Here is a 12,793-nt window from a genome sequence, read left to right as displayed (position 1 = left end):
AATATGGTACAAGTATCTGTGAATAGAGTCAATCATACCTGAAAGAGGAGGCATGTTTAGAGCCCTTATGTTGGCAGCAGACCTGTTGTTAATTTCACAGTTAGAATTAACTGCTCGCCCATCTCTATTGTTGGAAACACACTGTGCATTAGAATTACTATTTACTTCGTTCCAGGTGGCAGCCACTTGTGGATTTCTGAAAGGAAGGAAAACAGCCTCAAGTTACTTAAGGTAAAAAAATATATGTAATATTAAAAAATCAAAGTTTTAGAACTACTAATAAAAATAATTCCAAACTATGAACATCATTGGCTATTTCATCTTTTAAATAAATGGCTCCTGCATTTCACTGGCTTCAGCTATTCAGAAATTTAAGAAGAAAAATATCTAAAAAAATCAAAATTACAACAAAGAAAATTAAAATTACACCAAAAAATAAAGACGCAGGAAAATGAGAAATTATATACTTCTTATAATTAACTTATATTTGATGTAACAAACAGCAAATTTACTAAGCTTCTGTACTCAATAAATCCCTACTTGCTTTTCTTTACAGGACATGTTAAGATTACACTGACCAAACAGCAGACTTACAGGAGAAAAGCTTAAGTAAAATGCAAACAGTAAGCACTCTACTGAGGGTTTTCTGTTCCATATTAAAAGTACTATTAGAATGAGTATGTTAGAAAAACAAACTTGAAAAAAGTTCTCACCGAATGTTAGTAACAGGTTCCGAGTTTTCATGCTCCGAATCATATTCTGATTCTTCAGTTTCTTCTTCTTTTGTGTTTTCATTCACAGCATCTGTCATCATATCTGATGTTTGCTCATAATAATGAACTAATTCTCTTAGTTCATTCAACCTCTTTCGAACTTCATTTAACTTCCTGATAAACAACAAATATATACAAATTAACACCCATTTTAGTAAAATAAAGCATACAGTATTTCCATACAGTAGCAGCCAGCACATACAAATGTTAAACTCAGTCAAATACCCAGGGTACAAGACTGCAATGAATTTAATTTCAAGTACAAGTTATTCAAAATCTCATCACCTTAATATCCAAATGTTACAGACAAAAATGTAAGAAAATTCTCCTTAAAGTGCTCACTTTAAACAGGTACAAATGTTAACAGCTTAAATCTTAATGTCAAAGATATTCCTAGGTTTCTTAATAAGTATCAAGAATGTGAAGTACTAAATATTTCATTTAAATAGTACCTCTCAGGCAAATCCAATATATAGGGATTACTGAGCATTTACTGAAGATTCTCAATTTGTCTACAATATATACAGCTCTATAAAGTATGTCACATTTTACAAAAAATAATAATTAGGTTGTTTTTACTGAATTCCAGGAATGATGCCAATAGTTTTTAATACTTAAAACACCTTTATCATCAAATATATTATGCCAGATGAAGAGAAAGAGGCTTAGTGAGGGTGCTATTTGTCCACAGTCACACAGCCTTGTGAAATACAACTTCAAAGCTATCTGACTCTACAGTCTGGGCTAAAATACACAGATCTTTTAACTGCAGTTCCTTTACTTGTAAAATGGGAATATATTATGTACTGCTGTGCTCATTCACTCAGTCTGGTCTGACTCTTAGTGACACTATGGACTATATAACCCACCAGGCTCCTCTGTCCATGGAATTTTCCAGGCAAGAATACTGGAGCAGGTTGCCATGCCCTCTTTCAGGAGATCTTCCCAACCCAGGGATCAAACCCACATCTCTTGCATCTCCTGCACTGGCAGGTAGATTCTCTACCACTGTGCCACCTGGGAATACCCCAGGAATACATTAGCTCACAGAAATTACATTTCTCTGGGATAACTCAAAAATGCATGTACAATACATACACACTTACTCTTCCACTATATCACTTAAGAATGTTTATCATATTAAATTCAGTTTTTCCAGAATTTTCAACAACAAAAAACCCTAAATTTGACCCTATGATTCAATTATAATCTATGTAAACAATGTACATATAAATGATTTACTGGAGTTTTTCAGTTGGATTTAGGTGGCCTTCATTTTCATTCTGATTCTGAGAAACTAGAGAAGCAGCAGGATAAGGAACAGATGGCGTGAGGTTATTGGATTCTCCATTGACCACTGGTGTTAAGACTACAGGAGCAGAAGGAGCTGTGGTTGTACTTCTCTGATCCACACTCCTTTGTGGAGAGGCTGAAGAAGGCACAACTACCAAAAAAAAAAAAAAAAAAAAGCCAGGTAACATACATAAATATAGCATCAAACAACTCATTCACAGTTTGCTTGGATAGAGAAAAATGAAAACTAAAAGTCATTAACATCTTAAATTCTGCAGCTTTAAAATGTGAAACTTAAGCATATAACATCCAGGCTACTTGTTTATTAAGAAGTCCCTCAACCAACCAGAGTTAAAACAGAAGGGAAAGAAGAGCAGGAAGACAAGATGGAAATCAACAAGAACTATGATATTCTACCTTGAAAAATTAACGAGAGTGCTTCTGTGATCAATTTGGTTCTAGGTTAAGTTAAACACAGCCACTGTGTATGATGTACAGCCCACGAGCTACAAATTTATGGGGCAGCCCTAGCTGATCAGGTCCCTGAGAATGTTCCACTCCAGAGGGATTCTATCTGGTCTCCAAGATAGAACTCTTCTTGTTCCAAAAGATAAAGCAAAATTGTTAAAGTGACTGTGGTACATTACACCATGAAATGCAATAAAATTTTCTAATTTGTTGATGGCTAATCCTCTGCAGTTCTTGAACTACATTTTAATTACTCTTCTGTCCACACAGATCAAAGATATTTTATGCTTTCAAGCGCAATGAATGAAGGCTAAGAACCTTCGTGCTTCTCTCCTACCACTCTAAGCTATAATCATTTATCTTTCTGACAATGACAATCATCATTTGTTGCTCACATTACCATCTACTATAGCTGGTTTCCAATAGTCTTTTCTTTCTATTCCTTGACTGTTTTACCTTTTGCTGCTGCTTTCACGCTTTTTCCCAGAGAAAAGTATGATTTTTTAGTCTCAGTAGACAGAGTGCTCCTTCCTTTATATGTATAAAGCTAACCACAAGGCTCTGAGTACAACTTACAAAAAACTTAAGACATTTTTCTTGGTTATGATCATCAGTTTAGGAAGAATAAGCATTGGGATTAGATTATACTCTGGAGGAGGGGGGGAGTAGCTGAAGTCGGGGGAAAGAAAGTATATTTCAGGGCAGAAATAGTACACTTCTTCGAGGGTGGCAGAGAATTAGGTTGAAGAACAACGAACAGAGGTCCAGAGATGATGTTTTCTATCTCTCATTTTTTCTTTAATAAGACAGCAGCTGAAATGCTAGAGAATAATGACCAGTGGCGTTGATCCTGTCAATTTCAATTTCCAAAGCTATAGCTCCTACTATCAACTGTTTGAGGAAGAGGTAGTGACCAGACTTGGAGAAGGATGAGGTTAAATGAGGACAAGTAACTAGATCTCAATTAGACGAAGGCAAATAAAACATGAGGTCAGAAAAGACAGTTTCTACAGTATAACTGAGATGACCATTGGTTTTCTTATATAACTAACTAGTTATAAAGCAATATAAATAACTAGTACAATCAGCCCTCCATATCCAAGAGATCTGCAGATTTAACAAAAAGCAGACAGAAAATATTCAGGAAAAAAAAAAAAAACACGTGGATCTGCAGCATGCTGGTTAACTGTCTACACAGCATTGACACTGTATTATGTATTGTAAGTAACCCAGAGATGATTTCAAATGGACTGGACGAGGTGCTTAGATTATATGTAAATTCTATGCCATTTAGATAAGGGACTTAAGCACCCTCACATTTTGTTGTGTGGGTGGGAGTACTGGCACCAATCCCCCATGGATACTAACAGATGGTTGTATAATTATTTAACTAGTATAACAAGGTTGACTGTATGCCTTTTCTATTCCTGCCTGAGATGACTATTTCTCTATTTCAAAAAATGAGGTGTTTAGAACTTTCTGGGCTAAGTTTTTCATATCTTGATTTTTTTTGTATAAATACTTCCTAAATCTGTTTTACCATTTTAAAATAAAAGTACTAATCTGGTTTAGTTTTTCTTTAAGGAAAAATTTTGGATATGCTAAAAAGTGCAGCATTACTATGTCCAAGTATCTAAGTGCTTTGATACTTTTCCCTTTCTAAAATGCTACCAATTTTTCAAGCCCAAATTCATCTTTTTTTCTGAATTTTACAGAACATATCTACCATCTATTTGGCTCTACATTACATTGCTTTATTACTCAAAAATGTTTCACATGCAAGTGCTATTTCACCACAAAAATCTTAATTTTGAGTAACTATGCATTCATTCATTCATCAAATATTTACAAAGTAATTACTACATGCTGACATATATACTTATGCGTCCTATACTTAAGACTGAGCCAGATTTACTTACATGATGAATTGTTCAAATGCTGATCTCGAAGTGTATGAAGTTCTCCAAGAAGTTTGTCCATTTTTTGTTTCTTTTCTTGTAACACTCTCATCTTGCTAAAAAGTTGGACTTTCTCATCAGGTAAATGCTCTGAAACTGAAGGATTTCTGCTCTGAGAAATCTCCCTAGTTAATGAAAGACTTTCTGCTTGTCTTCTATTGTCTGGAACAGCTGGAGGCTTATTAAAAAAAAAAGAGAAGAAAAATAAAGGCAATTCAAGGTTGCATTCTCATTTTAAAGATGCGTAAATATTCTTTATAAAAAGAGATAAACATCTGTATTGTGCTGCTGGGTAAGCATATGTCTTTCCTTTACCTCAATTACATACAGTTTTCTGATATGCCACTATATATACTGTGATATATACTGTTTTATAGACACAAATAACAACACAGTGGGGATTTATTGGATGTTATTACCTGATCTAAATTAAGTTCTAGAAATGCCACATTTTATACAGAATAAACCTTCAAAAATCTCATCCTCTCTCTTGCCATCTTTTTAGAATCACCATCATACACTTCTTAACCTATCGGTTTTTCCTAACACTTCTTTCCTATTAAAAAAATTAATGAAACATTTATGAAACATAAATCCACAAAGGATTAGGGAATCATATATGAATAACCACCACTGACTTTAGTCCAATTTCAATATTTAATATTAAGATGTTATGGGAAAAACCCCAACAAACTTTTTGGCTAACTCAATATTTTGCCACATTCACGTCAATTCTTTTAGAGAAATATTATGAATATAATATTAAAGCTAAAGCTTTATAGGTACAAAACCTCAACCAATTACTCTCTCAAGAGATAACCACAATCTGGAATTTGACATCTACCATTCTCATACATGTTTTTATTTTGTAATACCTATCCATGTATCCATAAAAAATATACGCTCATTACACATTTTAAAAGATAAGCTAAGTGGTATCCTTCTTAAACTTTCATTTTCATTCATTAGCTTTGGTTTGTTTACTATAACTGGTTATGGGATTTCATTCTGTGTATACATCATAATTTATTAACCCATTTTCCTGTTCATGGACATTTAGATTGTTTCTGCTTTGCTATTAATACAATACTGCCATGAACATTCCTGTATGTATCTCCTTTTGAATATCTGAGAGTTTCTCCAAGGTGGGCCACTGCAGGGTCACTAAAGAAAATGTACTGCTGCTGCTGCTGCTAAGTCGCTTCAGTCATGTCCAACTCTGTGCGACCCCATAGACAACAGCCCACCAGGCTCCCCCATCCCTGGGATTCTCAAGGCAAGAACACTGGAGTGGGTTGCCATGTCCTCCTCCAATGCATGAAAGTGAAAAGTGAAAGTGAAGTCGCTCAGTCGTGTCCAATTCTTAGCGACCCCATGGACTGCAGCCTACCAGGCTCTTCTGTCCATGGGATTTTCCAGGCAAGAGTACTGGAGTGGGTTGCCACTGCCTTCTCTGAAAAAAAATGTACTAGATACTGCTAAATAACTCTCCAAAGTAGTTGAAACTCTCCAAAGTAGTTGGGTCATTTTAACTTGGTCAGCAGACAGGAGATAATGCATTGTCAACCATACTCATTTCCAGTGGAGAGAGATTAATTCATCCTTTATTATTCAAAGTCCACAGATGGAAATTTTTCATTTATATCATTATTTACAAAGGTCATCAAACTTATTAACTCTGAAATTAAACCTTAGGACTTTCTTGTTAGTTAAACACTGCAAAAACACAGATTCACAATAACTTAACAGTTGTGACTATACAATCTTTAAGGTGAAATAAGAATGTGTCATCTGGAAGCACAGGAAGGGGAAGTTTCACTCATCACTACATTTAAAGGAGGTATTTCCTCTAATTTAGTGTTTCCCAAAGTATTGTCCCAACATGTCCAGCAGTGGAATTGCATGGCAGGATGCCCATCTCAAATGTGTGAATCAAAACATTTTGGAAGTGGAGGTTCCCACTGACCAGAAATCTACAATTTCTAACAATCAAGCTGTGTGACATCATTATGCTTGGTAAAGTCTGAGAAGCACTGATTTTGTTAATGTGATTTTAAATCCAGTACACCAAAATAACAAAGTGCTGCCATGAGAATCACAGCATACAGAATCACAGATACCTGAGAATCACGAAGCTGATTATGAAAATGCTGAATTAAATCATTCAATTCTTCGTTTAGTTCAGAGGTGATACTGACTCCAGATAGGCTACCTGTAGTTTCTGTTACAATTAGAAAGAAAGTTAACTATTCATTAAAGCAAATAAATGAAAACAACACTTTTACTTCTGAGAAGCTAAAAATAAATTGGAAGAGGGCGTGCTTAGTCACTCAGTCATGTCTGACTCTTTGTGACTCCATGGACTGTACCACGCCAGGCTCCTCTGTTCATGGGATTTCCCAAGCAAGAATAGTAGAGTGGGCTGCCATTTCCTTCTCCAAGGCAATCTTCCTGACCCAGGGGTCAAACCCACGTCTCCTGCATTGCAGGCAGATTCCTCACCATCTAAGCAACTAGGGAAGCCTAAATTGAGGGGTAGGGGTGAGGATTTTAAAATGTCACTTAATGTAAGTTGAAACTAGTTAACTCTTAGATTTATCTGCCAACCAATCATTTTATGTTTCCATCTAACCTGAAATAAAGGAAAATTCATAAAACTCTATTATTGTGGTTCAACTCTTTCTGTCCCAACAGTCAAGAGGGAAACTGCTATATCTCAATTAAGCAAAAGGACTCAACATAGTTCCAATGAGGTGGATGAACCTAGAGCCTATTATATAGAGTGAAGTAAATCAGAAAGAGAAAAACAAATGTCATATATTAACACATATACATGGAATCTAGAAAGATGCTACTGATGAACCTATTTGCAGGGCAACAATGGAGACAGACACAGAGAACAGACTTATGCACAAGGGCAGGAGGGGAGGGGAAGGAAGGAGAGGGCAAGATGAACGGAGCGAGTACCATGGAAATACATACACCACCATATGTCAGACAGGCAGCCAACAGAAATTTGTTGGATGCCTCAGGGAACTCCAACTGGGGCTCTGTAACAACCTAGAGGGGTGGGAAAGAGTGGGAGGTGGGAGGAAGGTTCTCAAGGGAGGGGACATATGTACACCTATAGCTAATTCATGTTGATGCATGGCAGAAATCAAACCAATGCTGTAAAGCATTTATCCTTCAATTAAAAATAAATTTTTTTTAAAAAGGGGGAAAATAATAGGGACTCAATAGAGTCGGGGTGCAAGCAGGTCTACCAAATTGGGCTGGAAAAGTGGCAGGGAAAGTGGTGTGTCTGAAAAAGCCCAGCTGATTCTCACCAGCCTCAATCCCCACTTCATCCTACAAAATCAATGCTCTATACAGGGGTCAGCAAACTTTCCTTAAAGATTCAGATAGTAAATATGCTAGGCTTTGTGGAAATACATTACTTGTCTCAACTACCCAATTCTGCCTTTGCATGGCAAAAGCTACTATATATAATCATAAACAGATGAACATGGATGGCTATGTTCCATGAAACTTTATTTCAGGCCAGTTTGCTCACTTCTACAATAGAACAGGTAATTTATTGAAGCACTTGCTTGTGATACAAGCTATACTAAAAGACCAGTTTTTATTGTCAGGCTCTATTCCCAAGGCAGTATTCTGATGACAATTTTGATAAAAGTTACTGCTCTACTACTCACTCAACCATGCTTATCTTTCCAGCTCTAAGAGACACTATAAACTATTTCTGTTTTGAAGGAAAATATTAGCTTTCTCAATGAGAAATTAGAATTTCAGGGCAGGATAATATCCCACGTATCTAGTCCAAACTATTTGAAAAAAATAAATTAGATTCTAGGATAACACACAAGCTAGTTAACTGATGAAAGGGAAACTCTTTCCCATGAAAATCATGTTGCCTCTCTTATAGACCAGAAGATTAAATACTGTAAGTTTGTTTTTTCATCAGTATTCTCCTGTAAAATCTTGTCAGTACAAGAGGAAAACTGTCTTCAATCATTAACCTAAAATTCTTTTTGAACTAGTACATAAAATAAATTCAAATTTAAATTCCTGTCCATTCTCCTCTTGGTCCCAGATTCATAAGAGTACAGTAAAAAAAAAAATTACCTGCTTACTACAAGGAAAAAATAGGGATGAAGAGTTGCATAATTATAATTATATACTATACCATATACATACAAATATATATATGATATATGCTATACTATATATAATTACTATAAAAGAGTAAGTTAACTTACAAGTCATAAAAATTTCCTATGAAAATGGAAAATTAAATTACAAATAACAGTGATAAGAAGGTTGAGCCAATGGGCTCAGTGTAGACAGCATGATAAACTGAATAACAACAGGGTAATCACAGTAAGAAGCTAAAATGGAGAGCCCACAGGAGATAAATTATTATTAGATTGGGATGACACACTACTACAAATTAGACCCTAGTTTTACTTAGTTCTAAAAAGTAACAATTTGTTTTTGACTTACTGAGAAATTAAACACTTAGGTTTGAAGGTAATGAGAAGAATTGTAAGGTTAGATTCAATACCAAAGAACTCAATACTATTTCAAGTGATACATGGCTTTGAGGGAAGAAGGAAGAAATGAAAGAACCTTTCTGAGTCTCAGGGAGACTGGATAGGATACAAATTTAGTCCAAAGGAACTAGTGCATACAACTGGGTACCTTACTGATACAATAGTGAAGCTGCCTCACTTAAAAGTTTTAACCCTTCCTTGGCAGGCAAGCAAAGTATAGCAATCCTAGCTGAATAAGTACAAAAGGCAAAAATAAAAGCAACAAGAGCCCTATCAATCTGAAGTACAAAAACAGAATGACAGCCTGTCCCTTTACCTCTTATGGGTACTCTCTGATGCAAAGGTGAATGAGCCGGCTGTCTGCCTGGTACAGTATGATGGCCAGGAGTTGTCTCCGCAACCTTTTCTGTATAACCAGAGAAAAGCACAGGACAGAGTAAGCCTTACATGTAGGTTTTTAAACTAGGCAACAATCCTAGATCTGATTAAAAAACCACCTTGCAATTGTATCATTGCTTACTGGGCGTTACTTATAAAAACAACATCCTAAGACAGTAGCATACCAGAATCATCCATCACAGCTATAGCCTGCTCAGCTTTATGCTGCAGGGCAAGCAGAGCAGCTTGTCGTCCTTGTAGAGCTCTCAGCTGCTCCTGCTGCTGTAACATCCTTTTTAATAAATCATGTTGTTTCTTCAAATTTTCTATCTCTTCCATAGGCTCCTGCTGAGGATCTCTGGCCTGAAAAATAAGACCAACAACACTTATATCTATTAAAATCTATGCTCATGTGTCAACTATCAATGGTAAAATACAAACATAAATAATAAATTTGTATTAAATATACAATACTAGATACAGACTTGAAAGGGAAAAAAAAGAAAATGATGACAAAGAGACAGCCTGTCGTGTTAAGAATTAGGTCATTAAGTAATTTCAAGGTAAAAGACCATATGCACAGACTTAGCATGAAGAAGAATTAACAAAAGGAAAATAAAGGAAGAGGCTTACAAAAAGAAAGATAAAAGGGTCAAGAAGGCAAAAGGAGCTACACACAGAAACACAGACACACGCACACGTGCACGTACACACATACAGGAATGAGAGATCCAGGTCTTATAGAAAGTGAGAAGCATATTATACCAGGTTAATGCCCCAAAAGTAGCCCTGAAAAAGCCCAGACCAAAAAAATGTTCTGCCTCATTCCTAGAAGGGATGTTTAAACCCAACAAAACCAACAGATGAAAAATTTTTTAATTTTTATTTAATTTTTAAAATGCATTTTTGATTATCTGATGTGAAAGGCTTTAATTTACTTGTATCACTTTATATAAGCATACAATAAAGAAAAATGTTTTTTTCTTTTAAAAGATGCTCCTTTAGGTAAGTCTAAGAACACAAATTACTTTGAAATTCCCCCTAAAGACAGCATTTTGCCTAAAAGAGGAACAGACTGAATAGGTGTCAATTATAAAGAACTATAAAATTTTAAATATTAATCTTCAACCTATTCAAATGTAACTCAACCAGAAACACTATGGTCAATTAATCAAAGAGACAAATTTAAGTGCAACTTGGAAACAATAAAATTTTAAGTCAAATTATGCATGAAATTATACCATAATGGTATTTTTCATCTTTGATTTGCCTTTTAAAATTTTTATATCTTAAAAGTTTAATGATTTTACCTAATATTTACATAAAGTATTTCTATCAGCTTAGAAACAGTCAATTTTAAATTTGCATTGGTATCAAATTTTTAGGGGGGTTATTTATAGACTTTAAATGAATGTCCTCCCTTGGCCCTGACTGAAGTTAACAAGGAGGATAAAGAAGTTCAATGATTTATTTTGAAAATAAAAATACACTGATCTGTATTCCCTATGTACATGTAATTCCAGGAGAAATTAAGGAGAACACAAATGGCTCTAGAGAAGTTTCCTTCTGGGTGACATCCCTTACCAATACTTTGCAAAAACTTCTTTTCTTTATCTCCCCAAGCAGAACTCATCAGTAATGTGAGTAACCATGTAACTTGGCAAGCAATAAAGGTAAGTACATGGCTCAGAATTAAGAACTCAAAGAAATGAAGATCAAATAATAAGTAGAAGACTGCAATCAGAATTTTTGATGAATGTATCAGAGAAGCCAGGTCAGTGCTCTATCATGAACATGGAAGAGAAATAACACATCTTGGTTAAGCTACTATTTCCTGGAGAATTCCTAATAAACTGAACCCATTTTCAAATCAACAACAATTTACTCATTTCTCTCCCATCCAACACAAGTGGAGTTACTCTGTTAACATTACACTCATTCTTATAAAAAGTCATCTTCTTAGTTCTGGCTCGATTTAAGACTGTTTTCATCTCGTAAAATAATTTGAAAGGTGAGAGAAAACTATGAATCTGAGATAGCGAGTCATCTCAGATTTGATCCAAATTAATTTCATCATAAAGTGAAAGTCACTCAGTCAGGTCCGACTCTGCAACACCATGATCTATACAGTCCATGGAATTCTCCAGGCCAGAATACTGGAGTGGGTAGCCTTTGCCTTCTCCAGGGGATCTTCCCAACCCAGGTCTCAAATCCAGGTCTCAAACCCAGGTCTCCCGCATTGTATGTGGATTCTTTACCAGCTGAGCCACAAGGGAAGCAATTTCATCAAAGTCATTGGTAAAATATAAACCAGATCCAATTAGGTACAGATTTCAACTGGAAAGACTCAAGAGAAATATCTCCAGATTGACATCAATCAAATACTCCAACAAAGCATCAATGGAAACAACTAAAAAAAGAAACATCATACATATTAAGACAAAAATTCACCCAGGGAAAAAACCATCAAGAATGCACTGATGCTGCTGCTGCTAAGTCGCTTCAGTCATGTCCGACTCTGTGCGACCCCATAGACGGCAGCCCACCAGGCTCCCCCATCCCTGGGATTCTCCAGGCAAGAACACTGGAGTGGGTTTCCATTTCCTTCTCCAATGCATGAAATTGAAAAGTTAAAGTAAAGTCGCTCAGTCGTGCCTGACTCTTAGCGACCCCATGGACTGCAGCCTACCAGGCTCCTCCATCCATGGGATTTTCTAGGCAAGAGTACTGGAGTGGGGTGCCATTGCCTTCTCCGCAAGAATGCACTATCTCCATCTAATTCATCATTTTCTCATCCTCAAAATTAGATTAACTTTAAAGAATTTACTAAACAATTTAATATTACAGTTTCTTACCCAAATTACATCCTTAGATTATGTCTTATGTACTTAGAACTATCTCTGAAGAAGCATAATCTGGCTTGGGAGACATATCTAGCCCACATGAAATAATCAGAAATGATAAAAAAAAAATAGCAATAAATGGGTAGATGGCATTTTGAAAAGCTTATGAATTCTCTAAGAAGTGAGATTAAGTATGTGGGGGGAAGATGAGTGTGGGAAAACAGTGAAAGCATTCTGGGAAGGCTTTTTAAAAAAATTATGCAATGATATCATATCTATAAAATATTTCAAGAAATAGACTCTGCCCTTGTAGGCAACTCAAGAATATCAATTATTTCCTATTAAGCTGCAACTCACAAGGTTGCTTTAAGCTTGGAACCTCGGTTAAGACGCCAACTTTCTTCCCTAATTTTGTAACAGAATACTACATTTTCAAACATGTTAAGGAGGGAATGAAGGTAGGTGGGGAGGACAAGAGGGTCTGCATAGCAGAGAAAGGATAAAGACAGTCAGTGGGACTTAGAGTT

General features: G+C 35.7%; 1 protein-coding gene across 18 annotated transcripts in view; it reads right to left on the bottom strand.

Moving 5' to 3' along the window:
• PCM1 (pericentriolar material 1) overlaps positions 1 to 12,793 on the bottom strand; it is a 107,688-nt gene that overhangs the window by 74,988 nt on the left and 19,907 nt on the right. For all 18 annotated transcript variants that reach the window (XM_055567300.1, XM_055567301.1, XM_055567296.1 and 15 more), the window contains 7 exons: positions 9,609 to 9,786; positions 9,362 to 9,451; positions 6,613 to 6,713; positions 4,454 to 4,670; positions 2,016 to 2,217; positions 714 to 887; positions 39 to 196 (listed from right to left, as the gene is read on the bottom strand). In XM_055567300.1, coding sequence (XP_055423275.1) covers positions 39 to 196; positions 714 to 887; positions 2,016 to 2,217; positions 4,454 to 4,670; positions 6,613 to 6,713; positions 9,362 to 9,451; positions 9,609 to 9,786 — 1,120 coding nt within the window. The remainder of the gene's footprint in view (positions 1 to 38; positions 197 to 713; positions 888 to 2,015; positions 2,218 to 4,453; positions 4,671 to 6,612; positions 6,714 to 9,361; positions 9,452 to 9,608; positions 9,787 to 12,793) is intronic.

Source organism: Bubalus kerabau, chromosome 2, assembly GCF_029407905.1.
Source record: "Bubalus kerabau isolate K-KA32 ecotype Philippines breed swamp buffalo chromosome 2, PCC_UOA_SB_1v2, whole genome shotgun sequence".
NCBI lineage: Eukaryota > Metazoa > Chordata > Mammalia > Artiodactyla > Bovidae > Bubalus > Bubalus kerabau.
The sequence above is the reverse complement of the archived record's forward strand: the minus strand, read 5'-3'. Positions and strand labels throughout refer to the sequence as shown.